Source organism: Copadichromis virginalis, linkage group LG12 (assembly GCF_057382275.1).
Source record: "Copadichromis virginalis isolate Kocher_CV1m ecotype Utaka linkage group LG12, C_Virginalis_male_GT1.1, whole genome shotgun sequence".
In the NCBI taxonomy this organism is placed as follows: domain Eukaryota; kingdom Metazoa; phylum Chordata; class Actinopteri; order Cichliformes; family Cichlidae; genus Copadichromis; species Copadichromis virginalis.
In genome coordinates this window covers 15881523-15904373 of record NC_140629.1, presented here as the reverse complement: position 1 = coordinate 15904373, position 22851 = coordinate 15881523, and the positions used below count along the sequence as shown (strand labels likewise).

Genomic DNA, 22851 nt, shown 5'->3' with positions numbered 1-22851 from the left:
GAACTCGTCTGCTTGAAGGTCCTGAGGACTGAGACAGGTGGTGTGAAGGTTTGATCCAGAGGAGAGCCACATTTTTACAAACTATTCCACCATATGAACCTGAAATCTGTGTGTAACATCTGACCTGAGAATGTGCAGAAGAACACCAAACATTATTTATCATGGTGCAAACCTTTATGTTTGACAGTAATTTCTATCTCCTCTCTATGTGCACATTGCAAAAGGCTTTGCTGACTGGGAATTGATGTTTGAAGTTAACGGCTTCAGTTGACTGTAATCACAGAGCTAAATGCTTGTCCATTTACAATAGAAATTGGTAATTCTATTAAACATTTTATTTTCTTAAAAAAAAATGCTGCTTAGCATTCATATTTGAACAGAGCATGGTTTCCACCAGTGTATTGCAACTCTGATAGCCCATTGGGCCTAAGATGACCCTCTGTTGGGCCTCAACATCAAGAAGTGTTTTTAATGTTTCTTTTCTTAGACGCTGTTAGACATCCTACTTGATTTATGTTAGCTAATGTGTGCTTTTAGCTATTTTTACACGCATATAAACTGCTTATAAGATTTTGCAAAGCTATAAAGAAGCTAAAAAATAACCCCAAGAATATTATGACCTTATATTGTTTTACCTGTTTAGCTGAGTTTTAATAATTTAGAATATGCAAAATCTTGTGTTGGTGTAAGAATAGGATTATTCTGGAATTCTCATGCCAGAAGTGACTTTCTTTCTCATATCAAACCAGCAGCAGTGTGTCTGTAGAAGGCCTCACAATCACAACCCCTCTGTATGGTTTATGTCATGCAGTATGTTTATTTTTTTTATTCATCAAGCTAAAAGCTCAGGGAGATTGAAAATCGCTTTCAAGAGTTATGAGGCCAAAATGGTAGCAGAGATTGTAAAAATTTAAAAATAAGCCAGCGCACAAACACAAATCTCAAACAGTTGCAGTACAATTATGAGTTAACAGGTTCAAATCATACAAAAATAACAACACAACAAAACAATGAAGTTTCAGATGAATTTCAAACCAATTTCAAGAGCGATCTCAATGACCAGCTATTTGATCCTCTAAATGGACTTCAACTCCTCCATATTAACCAGTTCTGATCCTTTCAGGTCTCGGTCTGTTTTTCATTCTGGAAACAAATAGTTTGTCTGATAACCGATGGATAGCACTAATTTTGACTAAGTGCAACTTGCAACTTCTTTTTTGTTATTTGCAAACGCATGTTGGCATCAATGTTGGCATCAACAATGAAATTAATTTCATTGTTGATGCCAACATTGAAATTAGATTGTAATCTATTGTTTATATTCACATTCACATTCACATAATGTGAATGTTCGATTAAATGGTTTTATGCAGTCTGATTTCACTGCGAATAAATATACAGATGAAACAAAATCAGTGTAATATTTTTACAGTAGAGTGTGTATGTGTATCATTACTGCATAAATTTTTCTTTTAAAATTGCATCTTAAATAAAAAATACATTTGTAATTAGTAAAATTAGTAACATTTTGTGATTATTAAAAGTCTTAAAAGGGAAAACTGCCTATAAGAGTAAATAACGCGCAAAATTGGAACCAAACTTTATGACTCTACTGACTGATCATAAACAATATCTACCAAGTCATCTATCCATTTTCTGGACAGCTTAGCTAATTCAAGGTCATGGGCGGGCTGGAGCCCATCCCAGCTGTCAGAGGTGTGGTACACCGTGGACAAGCTGTCAGGCCGTCACACTGATAACACAGAGAGGCAGACAACCATTCACAAATTGGCAGTTAACCTAACACGCATGTCTTTGGGACAAGTGGGAGGAAGCTGGATTATTTGGTGAGAATCCAAGCCCCCAGCTGCTGATTTAAACCCAAGACCCCTTTGCGTTAGGGTAACAGTGCTAACCACAGCACCACCATGCTGCATAGAAAATACTGAATATAACTTCTTTTCTTTTCTTTTTTTTTTACCGTGATTGAAGCCACAAAAAGTCAGAACAAAAACTAACAAAATGAAACCAAAATGAATTCAGAAATTAAAAAACAAACAAAAAACATGTCTTACCAAGTTTCAGTTCATCACAATGGTTTTCCGTTATGTTTTTGTTCTCCTTCATAGGTTTCCTGGTGATCACTGTGAGAATGTAGTTTGTATGATTTCCATAAGTCATTTGACAGTTTCCCTTTGTTTCAGTATTGTTGAAGGGGATGTCAACCCAACCTCCTGTGCAGTTCTTTCCATCTGACATCATCTCACAACCTGAAGACAAAAATTCAAATTATGTAGGTCATTTAACAAAACAAATAAGCAAATTAATCGATCAATTGGGAGCACAGTTCTTCATCCAACAGCCTTCAGATACTTTATTAGCAGAGCATGCTGTAAAACATTGCTGTTTTTATTTTTACTATATAGGTTTGATGCTGTGACCAGTTAGTATTTTTGTTATGATTCAAAGTGTCACTACTGCAAAAGCGAACTTCTGCTTCAATACATAATGTTACAATTAATTATTATCATTATTATAGTTGTTTTTCACAGTTGCTAACAAAATATGCAGTACATGTGAAAAAGCATTTGCATGTTTCCAGATTTCTAAGGTTTTTGTTTTGTTTGTTTTTGCATGGATTGGTTTAGTCATGTTATACGTGCATACGGTCAGAAGGAAGTCCCACTGTTGTAGTTGCGCAAAATCAAGCATGTAGGCATGCAGACTACAAAGGTTTGTAAAAGAATGTGTCACTGAATTCAAACGAGGCACTGTAATAGGATGCTACTGTAAGTTTATGAAATTTCATAGTTAATGAAACTTTTTCCTTCTTAGATATTCACAACAACTGTAAATGGTATGATTGCTCATAAGTTTTGAAGCAGAGTCACTACGTCGCTACGTCAATGAAAGTTTCCAACACTGTACTAACTCAATAAGTGAGGACTTCCAGACATCTTCTGGCATTAACATCTGCACAAAAACTGTGCACTGGGAGCTTCGTGGCATGGGTTTCCATAGCAGAGCAGCTCCTGTGGGTGTAATGTGAGGGTGGCTTTTTTTTTTTATCCATATAGCTTAGGTCTTATACGCTGTCAGTCCTTATCTCTTCTAAATGACATTATTAATCCCTGTGTCACTTTTTAGACCCGTTTCATGGTCACTGATGTCATGGTGGAAAATATGACATGGCATTTGATTTAATTCTACCATAAACACATTAGTGAAACTTTAAAGTAATGTGAATAATCATGATCATCTGTCATAATGTAATGTTCTTAAAAAAGAAAGAAAAGTCATGGGTAACATTGTAGTAACATTCAACATTAGAAGAGTGAAAATGGCTCTTGGCTTTTAAAATCTGGGAGAATTCAGTAACAGCAAAGATGTGGCAGAGGTACAATTTTAAGAAGAAAGAAGCAAAATACATAGTGCAATACCTATTTTAATCATATTCAACATTAATTACAGTATAATGATTAGTGAATAATATCAATTAGGAGTTGGTCATAGTCTTATTACCTGTCATCATTGAGAAGATGAGTAGTAGCAGTGATGTCATCATGTTGGTTTTAGTCGCTTCTTTAAGATCTTTAAGTCTAAATTATTAACCTGCAGTTAGTTTGCTTTTGTTAGCCTGTCTTGCCTATCTGTGGGGCTCTGGTGATTCTTGATTTTTTTTCCATCCCATCTTATGTTACTAAAAATGTACTTTCCCCGCCTTTCTGACCACAAATTCCCCCTCCCCATTTCTTTAAGGTTATTTTCTTTATCATACTTACATCATCTTATTAGTAGAGAGGAAGCAAGTGGTTTGTGTGAGTGTGAGAATGACAATAACACTGAATAGGAAGTCAGAGTCTAACAGATATATTTATTTGATAATATAATAGAAAAATACTTATAAAGAGAAGAGTCTCTTTAATCTGCACACTTCCTAAACTGCAAATTGAAACTGAACAGCTCAGCGCAAATGTTGAAATCCAAGAAAATGATCTGAATTCTTCTATGCTTGTTTTGTACATTTGATGCATTTTGGATAGAGATGGTTATATATTTAAAAAGTTTGCTTTGGCTCACTGACTGTTGAGTGGAGATTCTTCTCTGTTTGTCCGGGTGGTTGATTGACAGTTGGTTTGGTTGGACATTCATCTGACCGCTTTTTAACTGAGGAAATAAGTCCCTAACATGGTTGCTGGGGAAGTATAAATCAGTATGCCTTATTACAGGCAGTGTATACATAAAAAATTTCACACTGGCTTCTTTGATGTGCTTTGCTGCAGTGTCAGCTCCTGTGTTGTTTGAACATGAAAATTCTGACAAAAGGGAGAGAGCTAACAAGCATGTTAGCATTCAGTAGCATTTGTGTGATTGGTAGTTTGGTTTTATTTGATTTCATTTAATAGATATTTACCAGATATGACACAGATTTAACAAATGTGAACAGGAAATCTGAAAAACATTTATATTCATATGCATCATGCACTATATCTGTGACACTTTAGATATCAGTAAGACTGAAGAATGATACTTTGGTACAACAGTATCAGACAATCTTTGACACTGAGTGGGCATGTGTTCTTACTGCATTTATTCCTTTTGGATTACTCAAATGTACTAAGGTGTCACTGTGGCTTAAGGTTTGTGATTTCGACCATAAGCTATGACCTAAATCTTTGCCTTAGATCTATATACATTCAAAAGAGTGTTGAGAGAATATCATACAAGTTGCAGCAGGCCTCTTTTTAGGAAGTATTCTTCGATATGTCATACACACACACAGAAAAGAGCACAGGTGTAACTGGTAATTTAGATGGCTGCCTTCCATCTGGGTGAACTGGTTTGAATAAAAGTCATTGCAGTAAACACGCTGAATCACCTTCATTGCATAGCCAGTTGATAGAGCTGAGTCATTGTTAATGAAAATCTTTTTTAACTTTGTTTTTCTGGATATGACAAATCACTTTTTTTCTGGTATAAACACTCTCAACTGTTCATGTGCCTTAAAGTACCAGGAAACGAAGGGAGGCATTGATAACATCATACACCTGAGCTTTTCCTTTGACAATAATTGTAAAACTAACTTTCTCACAGGGCCCTAGTAGATGTGATTAATTTTACTTGGAAGAAACGTTTTTTCCAGTTACGCTTACATTGACGAATAAGGTTCTGAACTGTCAGAGACATCCTGCTGAACAAATGTCTGTCAGATGCATCTATTGCAATTATTACTCAGTTTATTTCCCATTCAGTTGTAGTTTAACTCAGTGGAATCAGTGGGTCATCATGCAATGACTACATTTAATAGGCAGTAAACAAGATAGTAACTCATAAAATGCACCCAATGTGGAATAACTTTTGTAGACGTTAAAACAAATAAAAAAAAACCCTCTAAAATTTATTAAGAAATCTGAATTTCTGTTTGAAACTTGGAGCTTTCGGACTCCACTTTCTAAATTCAGCATGCGAACGAGGTTAGTTCGATTTTTCTCACTGAAACAATGCACATGGGCGGGGTCTAATAGTTATACTTGGTTTTATATTTTAAAAACCTGGTTATTACCCTTTTTATGAATTTAAAGCGCAGTAAATCAAGTGACCTCGCGGTCTCCGCAGATAGGAAGATGACCAACGTCGCTGAGGGGTAGGTTTAAAATTTCGCGGCGCACCCTCTCGCCGCTCTCTGGTGACTGCTGAACGCCGCCCGCGTTTCGCCATTTTGAAAGTGCTGTAAGGAGGCAGAGGCGAGGGAACTCTCAAAGTAGAGTGCAAAGTCTACAAGCCAATAGTGGGCATTATTAATTACTTTGTGGAAAACAGTTCCGTGCTGTATAGCAGGGCCGAAGACTTTTGCTTACGTTCTTCAGAGTACCAAACAGCACTCCCGGCTTCATTCCTGCACTGCTCCTCGCTAGAACCTCCCAGCCGACCCGGGTCAGCACTGTTCCAGTCCAGGGCCCGAGCCCGCTTAGATACCCCTCTCCGAGTCGCTCACCATGGCAGGTAAAGCCACAGGGGAAAAGACTACCACAGTGCCTGGGGTTATTAATTAACAGGTGCTGACCTGTTTGACAACGATGATCTGTTTCTCTGTAATGTCATGTTTAACCAGCGCAAGCTAGCTAGCGAGCTAGGGTAATTCAAAGATGCCAGTGTAAGTCAGTGTTAGTGTTAAAGTGAGCGAGATTCTCCACAAACACACGTCAAGTAGTTATCTGTGCCTATGAGTTTATAGCAGCAGTTGCAACGCAGTTACTGTGAATTTCCTTAAGGCCTCGTTGTCATATTGATGTTTTTAGCTAAGTTAGCTGCAGGCTAACGCGTGTAAAGTTGTCTCTCTTTAATGGTGGTGTGTCCAATCTTGGGGTCATGTTGTGTGCAGGGCCCGGTGGTGGGAGCAATGATGTGCAGTGGTGCTTCTCCCAAGTCAAAGGAGCAATAGATGACGACGTCGCTGAAGGTAAGTCCATGTGATAGTCACTGAACACTTGCTAGCCTGAGCTGCCAGGATCACCATCCTGTGCACGCTTGTTTTAGGCTTTGCTTCAAAGCGCTGCTGCCACACTTTATATTTGTGGTATTTCTAAATATGCAATGAAAAGTAATGCCTTCTTTTTTTTTTCTTCTTTTTTTTTTTTTTTTTTACAGTAATAATGGGTATAAGGGATCAGTGGTGTGGTATTGTAGTCCATTTGGTTTCTCACAGACTGACAACAATCTTCTATTTTTGGCATAATTGCTGCAAAATGTCAGCATTCACTATTTTCTCAGTTCACCCTGGGTATTAGTGGGGCATTACACAATGTTTACATAATTGGGAGAGAACTGCATGTTAGAATTGAAAAAGATTTTACCTCTGCCAGAGAAGAATCTTTAATAGGTGTTTCATATTTGTTAAAGAAGTAGCACTTAGGTTTGACTAATTACAGAGCTGTTTGAGTGGCCAAGTTAAAAGAAAACCTTTACCAGCTAATTATTTCCGAACTAAAGGAAAACTCAAAGCACCAAAAGTGTGTTTACAGTACATGGTGGCCGTATTTATGCATTAAGGGCTACACATTTGTTTACAGTAAGCTTTGTCTGGGAACATGTATAAATGAGAGCCTCTCCTTGTGTCAATACATAGGAGTACATGGGCTCAAAACACAACACTCCAGTAACGTTTTTATTAGTTTCCTGTAAAAAAGGATTCGCCTTCAGTCTGTCTGCTATTGTTTTATGGGGTTGCATGGAGTCGGGTCGTATCAGGCGCACACTGTCGATGTTAACGACTGCACTAACTCAGAATAGTGCCAGTGTGTAAGCGGGGATTGATTGTTGTATTGTAGGACTTTGTGAGAATGGTTCTCTTTGAAAAGTGCTAAATAGCTGAAGATGGAAACTTTTTTTCTGTTCTTTTTTCCTTTGTGTCCTAAGATTGTTGAGTGTGTGTGTATAAATATGTGTGCGTCATTGCTGTGTTGTGTTTTCACCATGGTTGACATGATTTTCACCCCTCACAGGTGGGCTGCTGAGGCATTTTGTAAATCACTTCCCATTGAAAGGCAATGAATCGTTTAGACAGCAAAAGCCTCGTAAAACACTCAGTGTTATTGCAGTAAACCTGTCTCAGATTGACAATAGCGTTCATCAGAAACTCTGGCAGAAAATGTGTGGTTATTTATATTTGACGCTAGTCTCATTTTTGCAATTTTTATTATTGACAGCCGATATCATATCCACTGTTGAATTTAACCAATCTGGAGAGCTACTTGCAACTGGGGACAAGGGGGGTCGTGTTGTCATCTTTCAGCAGGAGCAAGAGGTATGTTTTAGTGACACATAGGAACAGTAATTATTTTTAACATTTGATTCATAATATTCCAAAGCAGGTAGGTCATCAAACTCAGTTTATATAACACAAAGGCGTACAGGTACAATGTTTCTAGTGATCTTGACCCGAGACATTGAATCTTGGTTTCATAACACTTGAACTTTTGTTTGATCTGTTTTGTATTTAGAGTAAGAATAAGCTTCAGTGCCGAGGAGAGTACAATGTTTACAGCACCTTCCAGAGCCACGAGCCTGAGTTTGACTACCTGAAAAGTCTTGAGATTGAGGAGAAGATCAACAAGATTCGATGGTTGCCTCAGAAGAATGCAGCACATTTTCTTTTGTCAACAAATGGTTTGTAAATTACTTTCTTTTTGAGTAAATTCTTTTGCTGTAGTAAATGTGAACTTTTGTTACGCCATCTACTGCCTTATATGGGAGTAAATATAACTCAATGACTCTCATGATCTTTGCTCTTTCTCATTGTTAGACAAAACCATAAAGCTGTGGAAAATTAGTGAGCGTGACAAAAGACCAGAGGGCTACAATTTGAAGGAAGAAGATGGGCAATACAGAGATCCCAACACTGTCACTACACTACGGGTGTGTATAACTGGCTTTATTACAGCCCAGATCTTTTCTTTTTGTTACATTGTTAGCCAAAACTGAGATCCTTTGCTTACTTTCCATTCATTTATAATAAGTAGATCAAGAAAATTAACAACAAATTAAATATGTTGAGTCTGGTTAGTAATTTACATCTGAATTAATTGGAATAAATGTTAATCATTTCTTTTCCGTGTTTCCTTCCACTCATTACAAAACTGTCCGTTCTATTTTGATTGAGACGTTGACTTATCTTATGAGCAAGTAAACAGATGGAACTAATAAAATTACCAATCTGTTCCTGCAATTACTGCAGTGCTGCAGTTGATGTAATGTCTGCTTTATTCACCTTTAATTTTCACAGACACCCCCCCCCCCCCCCCTTTTTTTTTCTCCTTGTCCTTACTGAATGGTTTCCAAATATAGACTCAGTTCAACAGGTTTGCCTTTATACTGAGGCAAGGCCTTTTATTTGTTTGTTTAAAGAGCAGGTAACTGTCCCCATCTTAAAAATGGGAAAATCTATGTACATTTTCACCTACATCTTTGTGCCTCTTTACCAGGGTAAGAAAAATAATTTGGACACTTTTTAATGTTTTTTTTTTTTTTTGTTTTTTTTTTCTTTTTCTAGTGTGAAATTTGTTTTGTAACATGCCTGTGTGGATATATTAGAGGTAAAACAGAGGTCATAAAATCTACTGCATCTCCCATTAAAGAAATATAAAAACAGCCCCACTTTTGTTTTCAGGTACCAGTATTCAGGCCCATGGACTTGATGGTGGAAGCCAGTCCTAGACGAGTGTTCGCCAACGCGCACACATACCACATCAACTCCATCTCAGTCAACAGCGATTGTGAGACCTACTTGTCTGCTGATGACCTGCGCGTTAACCTCTGGCATCTGGAGATCACTGATCGCAGCTTTAGTATCCTTTCATTCTTTAATTCCATAAAGTACTGCAATAATATAAAATTATTTTGTCAGTGTTTTGTCTTATTTATTCCCAGTTTTATCATTTTTCAAAGGAGCGTAAGCCAGGGAGAGAACTTAAAAAAAAAATGTATGTGAATGGTATGTGAAATAATGAATGATATGTTGTGGTTAGTTTTAAGCCTTTGTTTGAAGAGATGCCTGATTTATTAATCCTGTTCACCTGCTCACCCCGTGTCAGTCAAATTAGACAAAGACTATGTCTTACTTAGCAACAAATAAAACATGATTCATGTATTTTTATAGGGCATATAAACAATTCTTTGCCTGATATTTAAAAATGTACATACTGTGTTTACAGGCAGACTGGACAAGAGCAAAAAATGATATTCACTGGTGTCTATTTAATCTGTAGCACAGTGTCATTATTTATACTACCACCAGATGTCCCCAAAGCGTGGGATGTTTAACTGGGTGCCTCTAACATGGTCTAAAAAATCACCTCCTACATCCTATGTTAATAATTTCACCCCATGAGTTCTTACTGCGTTGTTCTATGTAGGACAGCGGTCCCCAACCTTTTTTGCGCCACGGACCGGTTTATGCCTGACAATATTTTCACGGACCGGCCTTTAAGGTGTCGCGGATAAATACAACAAAATAAAAGTAGTACCGGTACCGAAAAAAAGATTTATTCATAACACATGTGAAAAGACCCAGGAAAACCAAGTTAACGATAAAAACGATAACAAAATAATGCTGAAAACCGATAAAAACCCTGAAAACCATACATTTTACACCTGAGCCTCTACTCTCGTGGCCCGGTACCAAACGACTCACGTACCGGTCCGAGGCCCGGGGGTTGGGGACCGCTGATGAAGGCTGTATAAACAAAGACGAACCAGAGTTAGATACAAAGTGGAATCATGTTTTTCTTGAATTGAGATTAGTTGCTCGTTTGGGCCGCTCATATCTTCTCTTCATGCTGGAAGATTGATGCAGTGCAACCCCTGCCTTTTATTAAGGATTGCGTCAACTGATGTAAAACACTTGAACCGGAGAAAGAATTAATGCAAACTAAATTATGTTAAATGGTTTTATCACTGTTGGCTCATGAGGTCAGAGGTCATCTGTAAGATTAATGTAGCTGTTAAAAGTTGAAAACACATGAGCATGAAATGGAAAGTATTCACAAGTGAATAACATCTACATGATTTGGGGCACTTTTGTGCTAGTGAGCAGATATCTGTGGCAAAACCTTTTCCATGTGCCAGTCACTGTTTTAAAAAAATAAAAATCATAGTGAATTTGATGATCTGTGATTTCAGTGTCTCATAGTGGCAATAGCAGTTTTTTATTTTCCTCTGCGCACAGACTGTTTACCTGCAAGCAGTAAAGCCTGCTTAGATGGGTTCTTCAAACTGAGAACATGACTCTGTGAATAATAATAATACTACTACCAATTAATTTTATTTCTGAAAGATTTTTAAGTTGCTGAAATGTCTGTTCAGGTTTTTTTATTTGCTTGTTGGGGTTTTTGGGTTTGTTTGTTTGTTTTTACCTTAACCTCACCTCTTCAGATATTGTTGACATTAAGCCGGCCAATATGGAGGATTTAACAGAGGTGATCACAGCGGCCGAGTTCCATCCCAACCAATGCAACACTTTTGTCTACAGCAGCAGCAAGGGCACGATCCGCCTGTGTGACATGAGGGCAGCAGCGCTATGCGACAGCCACGCCAAACGTAAGGCGGTCTCTTTTTGTGTTTCTGTAGCTCTTTGACTGTGTGTCTCCTCAAAGATTGATGGGAGGCTCTTATTGAGCCTATCAGTGTAACACTCGATTAATCAGCTGCAGTTATAAAGTTACTCTTGCTATGGACGGTGGCTGACTGGACTAGTGCAGTGTGCTTGAACAAAGCTGACGGTTTGTTGAGAAGAAGACTTGACAAGTGAAAAGTTGCACTGTCGTGAGAGCCTTTTCTTAAAATGAAACAAAGCTGACGTCTTACATGTTGTTTTCTGAAAATATTTTCTTTGATTTTATAACAAAAAAGAAATTGAACAACAAATTGCTTCTCCAATTCTATACAATTCACATGGTAACATAAAATTCACAAATTCACCTAAGAAATAGAAGATCCTTAGAAGATCCTACTTAGTTTCCCATCTACCACATTATGAAGTATCCAGGCCATGTGGGTCTTAGTGCATGAGGCTATAAAAGAAGATTTACACACTCTGCTTCCTGCTCACAGCATAGAAAACATAGCGCACGTACGTATAGATTGGTACCTGCTAAGCCAAATTGTTCAGAACAGTCAGAATGGTGACCCTTATTCATAACGCATATCAAAAGATAAGCGGAAAGGCTTTGTTACTTTTATGCTTTATTTCTGTGTTTATATAACCAGATTTGAAATTCAGTATCTTTTACAAAGTTGTTGTTATGTAAAGAAAGTTTCAGGGCTTACTTTAAAACAACTCGACCACTGTAAAAATTATTGTTGTTCTTCCAGTCATTGACGCTGAAATGCATGTGTTTGTTCTTCATTTTTTAAGTGTTTGAAGAGCCTGAAGATCCAAACAATCGTTCCTTCTTTTCTGAAATCATCTCATCCATCTCTGATGTAAAGTTCAGCCATAGTGGACGCTACATGATGACCCGGGACTACCTGTCTGTCAAAATTTGGGATCTCAATATGGAGTCGCGACCAGTAGAGACATATCAGGTCTGTAAATTATGCCAACACAAAAATACTGTTCCAGTTTCTGTATTACTTTTCTTCCTGTAAGGCTAGATTGATTCTAGCAGGTTCCGTCCATCCACGTGATTAAAGTGTAAATGTTGTTTTTGCTTTTGCACAGTTGTTGATGGAAACTCTGTATATTTCCTCATTGCTTTCTTTAAATAGGTGCATGAATATCTCAGGAGCAAGTTGTGTTCACTCTATGAGAATGATTGCATCTTCGATAAGTTTGAATGCTGTTGGAATGGGAACGACAGGTAAGCACTCATTCCGTGGCTTCCTTTTTTTTTTTTTTTTTTTTTTTCTGCAGCTGTCCTGGACAAACAAAATACATGCGTGCATGACGCACGCAGAGCGTTAGGGAATACTCCTTTTCTGACGTCACTGAACCCAGAAACGCAGGCCTTATCACTTACTGCAGTTATCTGCTCGGTGCAGATCATAATGTGGCTCATAATTTGGTTTGGGTGGGTGGTGAAGTGGTATAATTGGCTCACGACAGACGACAGGATTTAATGTCCATACTTGAAAAGGATTGTGTTTGCCAGTAACGTTAAGGCTACTCGCTGACTCACACCTTGTTTACCTACAGTGTTGTGATGACGGGTTCCTACAACAACTTCTTCAGGATGTTTGATCGAGGATACCAGCAGGACATGACCCTAGAGGCGTCGCGGGAAAACAGCAAGCCGCGATCGGTCTTGAAACCTCGCAAAGTAAGCACAGGTGGGAAGCGCAAAAAGGATGAGATCAGTGTAGACAGTCTGGACTTTAACAAGAAGATCCTCCACACTGCCTGGCATCCTCTGGACAACATCATTGCTGTGGCCACAACCAACAATCTGTACATATTCCAGGACAAGCTGAACTAGCATTTGTTGAAGCACTGAGGTCCCAGTTTCTGCTTGAGCGCCGCTGCTCTGATATACAAATATGAACAATAGCTGTCTGTTTTTGGCTAAATCCCTCTTGATGAGCTGCCCTTGGCATATGCCAAGAACTGCTATGTCAACAGTGGCATGAACACAGTACACCCAAGTAGGCCATCACAAGCCCATTTTCTATTTGTATTGCAAATATGAACATGTAGGGGTTTTTTTGTTTGGTTTTTTTTGTTTGGTTTTTTAAGATCTGAGTCATACAGTGGGATTTAGTGTCATGGGTTTTCTCTGGTTGGAGCACTCCAGTCATCAAGCTACAAATTGCAACTCCACTACATCCCAAACCAAAGGGAAATCTGTTCATACACATGTTTGGTTAGTTTGTTTGATTCTTCTTTTGTGCCATGGTTCATCTGTGTCTCATAGCCACTAGTTATTAGATTATTGTAGCTATTGTGTCTCATTAGTTTTCTGTTGCTCTCATATCATTCAGTCACCACTGGCCTGAAACACTGGTAATGCAAACTGTCGACACTCCATATTTTCACAGTATTTGTCCATTTGCCAAGTTCACTCACCACTTTCTTGCCAATATACAGTATGATTATGCAGTTAAAGGACTCGTTTAGTGTTTTAACCTTTTTTATGGTTCTATGATTATAGCGTACAGCCTGCATTACTGCAAACATCTGTCCACAGTGTGCAAGATTTAATATTGGATCAGATTTTGACCTTTTAAGACAGCCACTAGTTTACAGTCATTAATATTAACAAAGTCTGCTTCATTTATACCTTTATAGTGAACTTGTTGCTGTTGATTAAATCAGGAAAACTGTTTTCATACTGTAACATTTACCATTTAACAATGGAGACTAAATTCTGTCTCTTTTTTTTTTTTTTTTTTTTTTTTTTCAAGTACAAGAAATAACAAAGAACCTGGTTTTTCAAGCTGTACTGAAACCTGAATATATATTCTGTTCCAATCTCGAGCCACTCTCTAAACAACAAGCTGACTTTCATGTTGTATTGATGTGGACAATGGTTTATAGTAATAAAAAATATAATTCCAGTTAATAGCCCACGGCTTTAGAAATGCTGGCGCAGTCGTGCAAAATGCACACACACATTTTTCAGGTATTGTGGTTTTATTATGGCTAATTATGCCAAAGTAACCAGTCCTATACTCACTCTGAAGCTACACTCAATTGAAGCCGTTTTGCAGAGAGTAAGCCCCCTTGTCTGACCTCGTCACCCTTGCAAACAATAGCTCAGGACAAAAGGACATATATAACTGTAACACACTCACACACACACTCACACTAGGAAGGGTGTGTGTATAATGGCATTATGTGGCCTGTGGCAACAAAACTAAGTTCTGCTGCCAGCTCTCCCGCTATTTTGTTTGCAGGTTGACCCATGGCTTTACCCTCTGTATCTACTTTCTGTTTGTACACTTTTTTTTTTAATATAATGACATTTTGTACTGTACCTGTTTAAAAATAGATTAATCACTATAGTTGATTTATTTTTGTATAAATTAAGGCAATAGGATTACAGTCTGATCACTGTAGTTTCTTTAGCTGTCTGTCTCAGACTGATTGTAGATGGAAGGTTCCTTGACAGTTGGGTAGCTGTTTTTTTGTTTTTGTTTTGTTTTTTGACATACGACTTGGGGACATTTTTTCTCATCCTGGAAGTTTGAAAACTTAAAGAAGCTTTTTCAGGTCTCAGTATCTTTTGAAGTTGTAAGCATTATAATTCTAACTTTTTGGGGGGGGCACACTGTGCATGTAGAGCTTATTTGGATGCCTCAGAGTTGGTTTCTAAAATAATTTGGATCTTAATATTCCACTTACGTGCCATAGTTTTTGATTTATTTTATTTTATTTGGCTGTGAAAGAATAGGCCCTTCTGGGGCTCTATTTGAAAGGCATTTTAATCAATGTTTATTGCTTAAAACTGTTTAGTCAACTTCTCTAAAGTTACTGATTTAGATTTATGAAAATGTCTCCTCTCTCCTGTGAAGCATGTGTCGCTTTGCTATACAGGCTTGTTTATTTATCAAGGAGAAATTGTGAAGCACTCAGTTTGCCGATGATTGTTATATGGCAGGGTAGTTAATGAGACATCAGGTGTAAGTGTTGTTAATATTAGCTGCACTGGGAAACCTAATGAAAGCTGAGCTGTCACTAAGTTGTTTGTCCTGTTGTTTTTCTTCTATTGAAAGTCAAATGTCATATCAGGAAGAAGATTTAATCTGTTGATGTGCAAACAACTTGATTATAGCACAATTTGTCCGCTTCATGATTTAAGCCATTAAATCAGGGAATGAAGCTTCTTGGTCCACTGGATGGTATTTGTTTCAGTTCGTGTGTTACTTTTATTTTAGAGAACGGATATCCAATCGCTAGAATGACAACAAAATAACCACCCATGTCCATACGGTGGTGTTAAACTACTGTTTTGTGTGTGTGTGTGTGTGTGTGTGTGTGTGTCTCACTCAGGGCTCTGGGTAATGTCTACTAGTGCTGAGGTATTTCACTAATCTTTCTTTTTCCCCTCACACTGTGTGAGGGTCATTTGTGTCATACAGCTCCAGTCACTTGAATAAACCTTCATAATGTGCCCATTCCCAAGTCAAGGATCCCATAAATTAACACATAATTACAGTAGCTATTTTTCATAACTGTGGTTTAAATCATGATGATATTCAAAGGAACCCTATTGCCTTTCTTAGAGCATTAAGAATAAATGAGATAATCAAGTCATGTTTCTTGAAATTTATGATGTGCCAGACAGGTGACTGCTCAGGGGAATTTACCGCTGCTCTTGATCAAAACGTACCTTCAAGAAAGCAGCTTTTCAGGACTCAAGACAAAAACTGCCTTATTTAAAGGTAGCTCATAACTTTTTCTTTTTTTAAAAAATAAAATCAAACATATGTAATGGCTTTTGAACAACACCCTGGGAAACCAAACCTTCCCTACTTGTTGTCTGGAGTTGTAAGGTTTTCTCAGTTGCAGCAGTGTATTATACATGTCTGATATATTACAGGAGTTAAAACAAATTGCACTTTTACCTTTGTGAATTTCATTAATTTGTATGTTCTGTTTCTTTAAAATGGCCTCTTGAATAAAGATTGTAAGAGTTTGGTGATCTATGGGGTGGGGGGGCTACAAAGGGTTCAGTGTACAGCTATGTCCTTGTCACATGGAATAAAGTACAATTTAGATGAAAAATAATAAAGAATTTTCAACCTGAATTCTGAATGTAATGACTGTTGTTTTTTGTTGTCGTTTTTTTTTTATTTTGGATTAGACACTGAGGGCATTTCAGGATTCTGTAAGGCTTTTAAATGCTAAACTAAGCTTTGCATGTTGTCTTAAAAAAGACTACACCTTTCCTCTTATTTTAAATAAATTATCTTTTTAATAATAATTTTTTTAAAAAGCTTTTAAGAACAAAGCTGTTACTTCAAAAAACATTTTTCAATTGGAAAGATGTGAGATGAATGTCTGCATACCTGATCTAAGGATTACACACCTCTGATGAGTTGCTATTGTATTATATATTATTTTCTCTATTGGTGTGAAGTTTAATGAAAACAGCATGAAACTGCTTTCTCTACCTCAGCGATGTCAAACTCCTTTTACATCATGGGCAACGTATACTCCACTTTACACTGACACAAAGGGAAGTTTCAAAGAACTCTAGCTACACATTTAATCCCCCAAATATCTTAATATAAGAAAAAGGCAGGTAATTTCAGCACATCCCACTTTTTCTGCAAGGTAGTATATAATAGAATTACTGTCCCGTAATTATAAACCAAAGAAAAAGGACTGAAAATGCATTTTTTAAAAAAAACAAACCCAAACATCTATATTAGTAATTACCTTTGTGTGTTATGAATGGCCATGGGTCTTTACAAATAGAAAAAGCTGTAAAACTTAAATGTGAATACAGTTAATATTTGTTCTCCTTGTTCCAAGGCCGCCCAGCGGGCGAATTAGTCTTTACCGGGCCTTATGTTTGAAAAGTATATAAAAACACGCCAATCCCAATCCTCAATGTGTCCTATAGATTCATCCCTTTCTAATTAATACCAGACCTATTTTCTGCCCACGTTAATATTCCAGACATGTAACCCAGCAGTTATTTGAAGGTTTACCAGTGGTCAGGGGCAGATCTACTGTGGTGGCATGTGCCACCCTAAAATAAACTCTTGCCACCCCTACTGCCACCCTAATTTTGCATATGGCAGTGATGTTTATTAAAATAAGCTAGGATTAAGACTTTAAGCCTAGCCGCATTTAACCTTGAATATAAATTCTAAACCTAAATATACTGCATAATATTACATCAAAACATGTAATAGCATCAATAGCTTTGTTTCTTGTTTTCAGTAGGAACAGACAGTGCAGATTTCTGACATTTTGTGTAAATTTAGTCATGTAAAATGTTATTATTTCTAATGAAAAGAGTGAATCTTAAGTTAGACTTGTATTTCAAATTCATGTTGTGTAGCTTTCTGGATTTTATATTTATTGGGCTACATGCTTATTTGTCATATATGCCACACAGTGCATAAAATGTAACTGAAATGTTTAATTATTTGACCAATAAGAAAGTTAGAGACTTTAATTACTGGATTTGATGTATTTTAACGATATTTTGTACATATTATAGAGGCACCCAAACCCGCATATGCCATATGTGCATATGTGTAAAGAAATTGCTATTTCCATGCCACCCTGTAATTGGAGGCGACAGGACCAGCCTTATCAATGTTGTTAGTCTCATCTCAAACCTTCTAATGACTCAAGTGGCCAACACAGAACAAAACAAAACAAAAACGAAAAAACACCCCAAAAACCAACACAGTGCTTTATGATTTTACATCGGTTATAAATACACCGGATGCTATCAGAGAACTGATTTCTGTGTATACAGTGGGACTTCATTTTAGTAGAAATATTTTTTTACTTTCCCTCACGCCCAAAAAAGGAAAAAAGAAACATCTCTATTTTCTTAAATCTTGCAATTGTGTACATTATTCAAATCAGCTTTTAAATAACGTAACCAAAAGGTGGGGGAAAAAGTAAAACGCCATCTCTGATCTAGAGCCAGCCTTTGTTGTCTGTTTGGACTCTGGACAGATCTAGCGCCTGCGCACTTGGAAGTTTGTCTGCGTGTCATGTTGAATGCTAAAACAGGATAGTCAACATGTCCACCGCGACGGCTCAACAAAACAATAACGAAGAGCCCGGGCTTCAGGGTACGTACCGTCCTCGGGTTTTCCCGGCTCCACGTCGTAGTCGTTACTTTACATGTTCGTAATGGACGCTTGTGTGTGTGAAAAATACCGCTACTGCGAAGGTTTTATTGTAAAAGTTATATCGAGGGTGGAATTTCCTCGTCGACTGGGAGGGGCGGGGGTATGTTGTTTGACGTCACCTCAAATGAGCCAATAGCGTCTTAGAAAAGCTTTGATGGACGCGTTACTGGCCAATCATGTACAAAGATTGAAGCTAGGTGGGCTTCAATAGCAACGAAAACAACTTTGAGGCAAAACACTGAATATTTTGGGGGATTTTTGTGACTTCCTTTTTGTTAAATTATTATTTTCCTATAATGGGCCGTATATTTTTGTGTGGGCAAGCTACTTCTTTACTCAAAAGCCCTTTGCACTTTTGATTATACATCAAATCTAACCGAAGGCAGTGGTCGCAATTTTTACCCAACTGCATGCAGGCAAACAGCTAAAAACATTTAAAACAACACTTAAGGTGTGCTCGCACTTCAAGCGACTAAAGCGCCATCACATTAGCTCTCGGGATGTTCTTCGTCATGCGTGGCAGCACCACAGCTGGAACAGCGACATGTCTGGGCAAACTGTCTCACCGTGCGCTCTGTAGTTATGCAAGACCTCGCATGGGAGCAACACTGATGGCAAATGCTTCTGTAAATGTGCAATCTATTATTTTTATGTCCATCCGCGAACCAAACAAATACACCATGCTTTGTTTTCGGGAAAGGGCGTCTCACGCTGTCACGTTGTGCGCTCACACAAACCCGCAGGCTCCGAGAGATTACGCAACACCCTTCCGTCTGCTGATTAAAAAAAAGAGTGCAGGCTGTTTATGGGGCAGTGGTACAAAGAAATGCGTGCCATCATGGATGCGGTGCACAGGCGGTTCATTTGAATTCGCAGAATCAGCGGTGCAGAAAATGTAGGTCAGCTGTTTCCATTTGAGGGTGTGTCTCTATGTGCTGTGTAATCAGCTGCGAGGTTTGTGCCTTATCACAGCAAGCTTACCTTCCTTGTGTCCTCTTGATCTTTATTTTACAAAGGGTCCTGGGTGGAGCTGGAGCTAAATGGGAATACAGGGGCCCAGGGGAGGCAGACCAACCTGCTAACACCACCTGCTGCAGACCAAATAAACGCAAATACTGGTATGAGTCAAACTCTGCAGACCTTGGAAGTGGTGCCTGAAAGTGATGAGACCCTAATTGGAGGACTAGAGCATGTGCCATCGTCCTCCTCTATCCACAACGGGGACATGGAAAAGATCCTCCTGGATGCACAACACGAATCCAGCCCAAGTAACTCCTCCTGCGATAGGTAGGAAGAAAAGTCATTTTTTGGTCTTCAAGGCCTTATATGTGTGTTTGTTATTGAGAAGTTTTTTTTCTTACTCCAAACATGTTGATTAAGCCCTCACAGGCCACCAAGTCCAGAGCAGGATGAGGGTCAGATTACATTTGATGTGGAAATGTCCAGCCCAAGAGGTAGTCAGGTAAAGCTATGTATTCAGCTCTAAAGTTTAAGACCCTTTAAAGTCTTTTTCATTGATCTAATCGCTTCATCTTTTATATTTGCAGTCAGAGGAAGATTGTGCAGAGAAGGACAGAGAGGAAGACATTTTGATGAACAAAGAAGTAGACTGGGTTGCTGACTGGTCGAGCAGACCTGAAAACATTCCACCAAAGTAACCAGGCTTTCAGAGCTACTTACTGATATGTCAGGAGACTGTCTTTAGCTGTGTTTTTCTTCTTTTCTTTTTTTTAATAACCTGTCATTTAATTTTTCCTATCAGAGAGTTCCACTTTAGGCACCCCCGACGTTCCGTTTCTCTAAGTATGAGAAAGAGTGGAGTCATGAAGAAAGGCGGCATCTTCTCTGCCGAGTTTCTCAAAGTCTTTATCCCTTCCTTACTCATCTCACACATCCTGGCTCTTGGGCTTGGGTAAGTCAAAAGTCACGCATCTCTACCATTGCTGAGCTTTTTGTTACACCAGCTGGAGTTTTCTCAAGTTGCCCTAATTATATGTTTGTCTGCAACAATCATATCTAGAAGTTATAGCCGTTCAAAGAGACAGCTTCCATGTTATGTTTATAAAGTGTATACCTTAATTTTAATCTATCACTTGTTATAAATGAGCATCATGATTTATCTAGTACTGTTGCAAAATATTATTGTTCTTTTCCTTTTTTCCAAACTGACTCAGTTTTGTTCCTTTTTTTTCCTTTTTCCTCTTTCCCAGAGTGTACATTGGGAAGAGAATTGCAACAGCCGCCACCAGCTCCTACTGAGTAGAAAATGAAGCAGTGCCTAGATGTTCTCCCTTCTCCAAGTCACTCAGCCATCCTCGTGTGGTCAAGCTCTCTCTCTGCATCTGTTGTACACCCGCACTTCCCTTCCGATCACCATTAAAAATTATATTGCATCGTAGATGTAGTCGTACACATGATGTAACCGTGGTTGCGCTCCATCAGATTTTGACCGAGGACAACACTGTACACACAGTTGTCACAAATTTGCATATATGCAGTAGGTAACAAAGTCTGTTCCACCTGAAAAGTATTCGTCGTCTGTTCGACTAAAAAATACGAGACAAGAGGATTTCAGATGAAGTTGCTTCAGGGTTTTAGTTTCTTTACTTGCCTTGTTGTTAAGTTACAAGAAATTGGACTGCGTCTGTCCTCTGTTGCCTTCGTAATTAATATCTGCAAGAAACTAATTAATCGGCTCTGGGAACAAAAGGGACTTGAATCGCCTTAACTTATTGAGCTTAACATTAGAGGTGCAGTGAAAGCGTGGTTGTAGTAGGGGGACGGGGTACTGCACTGTGGGATCAGTTTTTAAATTCCACACATTTTTAATAATAGAAGTTATATCTTTTTGACCACAGAGGGTTTAAAAGCTTTTTTGTTCTGAAGGTTGGAAAGCGTAAACATTTATCTTGTATGTAGCTCCAGAATTTTACAGAAATAGTTGGAATATGCTATAATAGTGGCAACCTAAAGGCTGGAACGCAGTATACCAGGCCATATGCTATTTTTATTTGTTTTGTTGCCTACATATCTTCTTCTTTAACACATAATATAGCATCAGTGGCAAAGTGCCAAATTTGTATGCTTCACCACTGCACATCGGTGATTTATCTTGAGACTTTTTTTTTTTTTTTTTTACATTTTCTTATATGTTTAGGTATTTAAAGATGTAGATGTGAAAAATTAATTTAAGCTGTGATCTGCCCCTTGTAATAGATACTTTCCGACATTGTATAATCTGTTTATACAGTGATACTAATGCGTATTATATCTCATGCATCGTGGCAGTGTAAGTAATGTGTTTTTGCTGTCGTTTAATTGAAGCTTCAGTGGCAGAAAGGATCGCCACGGAGGAGGAAGAAGGGGTTTCTAGGGGTTCTCGTTTAAAAGTGTTATCAGATTTTAATCTGGATTTCACTGTACAGTAATTTCATCTAGCGTACAGTGTCTGTGTACCTTTTAAAGAAATTATTTTCTGGAGAAAATGCATGCATTTCTGTATATTGATGCTGATATGCTGACTGGATTATTCTGTCAGTGTCTGTAAATGGATCAGACCATAACAATATGGAAAAATTGGCTATAACTTACAGTATTGGCTGTTGGCTGTGTTGGTTTGGAAGCACTCGTACTAATTCCTAAACTGTGCATGTGAAAACAGATTTATGTACAGTTGATAAGTGTGCAATACTTGGAATTTTTGGAATATAAAGTTTGTACTGTATACAGTGGCTGATGTGAAAAAAAAATACAAAGGAAGTAAATAGAGATCCATAGAATTGAATTCATTTTTCAAGTATAAAAGGCACATATCATCATAATGGGCTTTCTGCACAGCTGAATAGTGAGCAGTGTGTTAAAACTTGAATGGACTTTGTACTGAATACAGAGGCTGAAACAAATGCAGCTGCTGTCTTTGGAAGTCATTTACATTTCATCACCATTAAACAAAGCACTCAGCGTAATAAGGATGAAAGTGAATGTGTGTGAATCCAAAATAAAATGTCTGTTGCTTCCTCATTTGTTGTTAGTAGTTCATTTAAAGAGGTTTCAGATGATCTTCATGAATGTGGACGTTTTAATTTTTATAAAAGATAGGGTTATAGTTGTGCTTTTTATTAGCATTTCTACTCTTTAGTGCACTGTTAATAACAGCGGTGAAGAAACACACTGTCATAGTTTGGAAGATGTCATACAGTATAAGGTCTGTAGATTTACTGTAAAGATGATAATTATTTTAATCCTTCCTGAATTTGTAAGTTTGCTCACTTACATAGAAATGGAAGGAACAAGGTAGTCGTCCAAGACGGTATGGTACATGGCCCCAGTGGCCCTTCAATGAGATAAAGTAATCCTGTACTGTCAGCAGAAACACAGCCCCAAACCATAATGTTCCCACCCCTGTACTTGACTGTGGGGTTGGTGTTCATTGGATCATACTCTGCTTCCTCAACCATGCCAAAATGCTGAATTTTGGTTTCATCTGACCACAGCGCTTTCTCCCAAATTTTCGCTGACAAACTGGAGAACTTC

At 38.0% G+C, this 22851-nt stretch overlaps 2 protein-coding genes and 1 long non-coding RNA gene across 4 annotated transcripts in view; 2 read left to right on the top strand and 1 right to left on the bottom strand.

Annotated features, from left to right (window-relative positions):
- LOC146696712 (uncharacterized) overlaps window positions 1-5919 on the bottom strand; it is a 32375-nt gene extending 26456 nt beyond the window's left edge. The window contains exons 1-2 of the long non-coding RNA XR_014923327.1: window positions 5859-5919; window positions 2076-2270 (exon numbers count right to left, since the gene is read on the bottom strand). This is a non-coding gene — a long non-coding RNA (uncharacterized LOC146696712). The remainder of the gene's footprint in view (window positions 1-2075; window positions 2271-5858) is intronic.
- Window positions 5920-5938: 19 nt separating this feature from the next.
- On the top strand, window positions 5939-15329 carry ppp2r2aa (protein phosphatase 2, regulatory subunit B, alpha a). 2 transcript variants are annotated; one of them, XM_085474967.1, is made up of 10 exons: window positions 5939-6003; window positions 6383-6460; window positions 7707-7804; window positions 8001-8166; window positions 8303-8415; window positions 9167-9344; window positions 10930-11094; window positions 11912-12081; window positions 12265-12356; window positions 12692-15329. In XM_085474967.1, exons 1-10 carry the CDS (start codon window positions 5997-5999, stop codon window positions 12969-12971), a joined length of 1347 nt encoding a protein of 448 aa, XP_085331093.1. In that variant the 5' UTR covers window positions 5939-5996; the 3' UTR covers window positions 12972-15329. The 2 variants fall into 2 exon arrangements, with proteins under 2 accessions (XP_085331093.1, XP_085331091.1); XM_085474965.1 differs by lacking the exon at window positions 5939-6003 and having other exon boundaries at window positions 6370-6460.
- A 2819-nt stretch (window positions 15330-18148) lies between these two features.
- bnip3la (BCL2 interacting protein 3 like a) lies at window positions 18149-22338 on the top strand. Its single transcript, XM_085474968.1, has 6 exons — window positions 18149-18258; window positions 19335-19605; window positions 19699-19780; window positions 19866-19972; window positions 20081-20230; window positions 20529-22338. Exons 1-6 carry the CDS (start codon window positions 18207-18209, stop codon window positions 20575-20577), a joined length of 711 nt encoding a protein of 236 aa, XP_085331094.1. The 5' UTR covers window positions 18149-18206; the 3' UTR covers window positions 20578-22338.
- The last annotated feature ends 513 nt before the right edge of the window (window positions 22339-22851 follow it).

What these genes read in the sequence shown, in the direction of transcription:
- bnip3la (XM_085474968.1), top strand. Translation starts at nt 18,207, where the DNA reads ATGTCCACCGCGACGGCTCAACAAAACAATAACGAAGAGCCCGGGCTT. An exon ending in CCAGCCCAAGAGGTAGTCAG is followed by an intron (nt 19,781 to 19,865) that starts GTAAAGCTATGT and finishes TTATATTTGCAG; the next exon opens with TCAGAGGAAGATTGTGCAGA. An exon ending in ATCCTGGCTCTTGGGCTTGG is followed by an intron (nt 20,231 to 20,528) that starts GTAAGTCAAAAG and finishes CCTCTTTCCCAG; the next exon opens with AGTGTACATTGGGAAGAGAA.
- ppp2r2aa (XM_085474965.1), top strand. Translation starts at nt 6,370, where the DNA reads ATGTTGTGTGCAGGGCCCGGTGGTGGGAGCAATGATGTGCAGTGGTGC. An exon ending in TCTTTCAGCAGGAGCAAGAG is followed by an intron (nt 7,805 to 8,000) that starts GTATGTTTTAGT and finishes TTTTGTATTTAG; the next exon opens with AGTAAGAATAAGCTTCAGTG. An exon ending in ATGCGACAGCCACGCCAAAC is followed by an intron (nt 11,095 to 11,911) that starts GTAAGGCGGTCT and finishes TCATTTTTTAAG; the next exon opens with TGTTTGAAGAGCCTGAAGAT.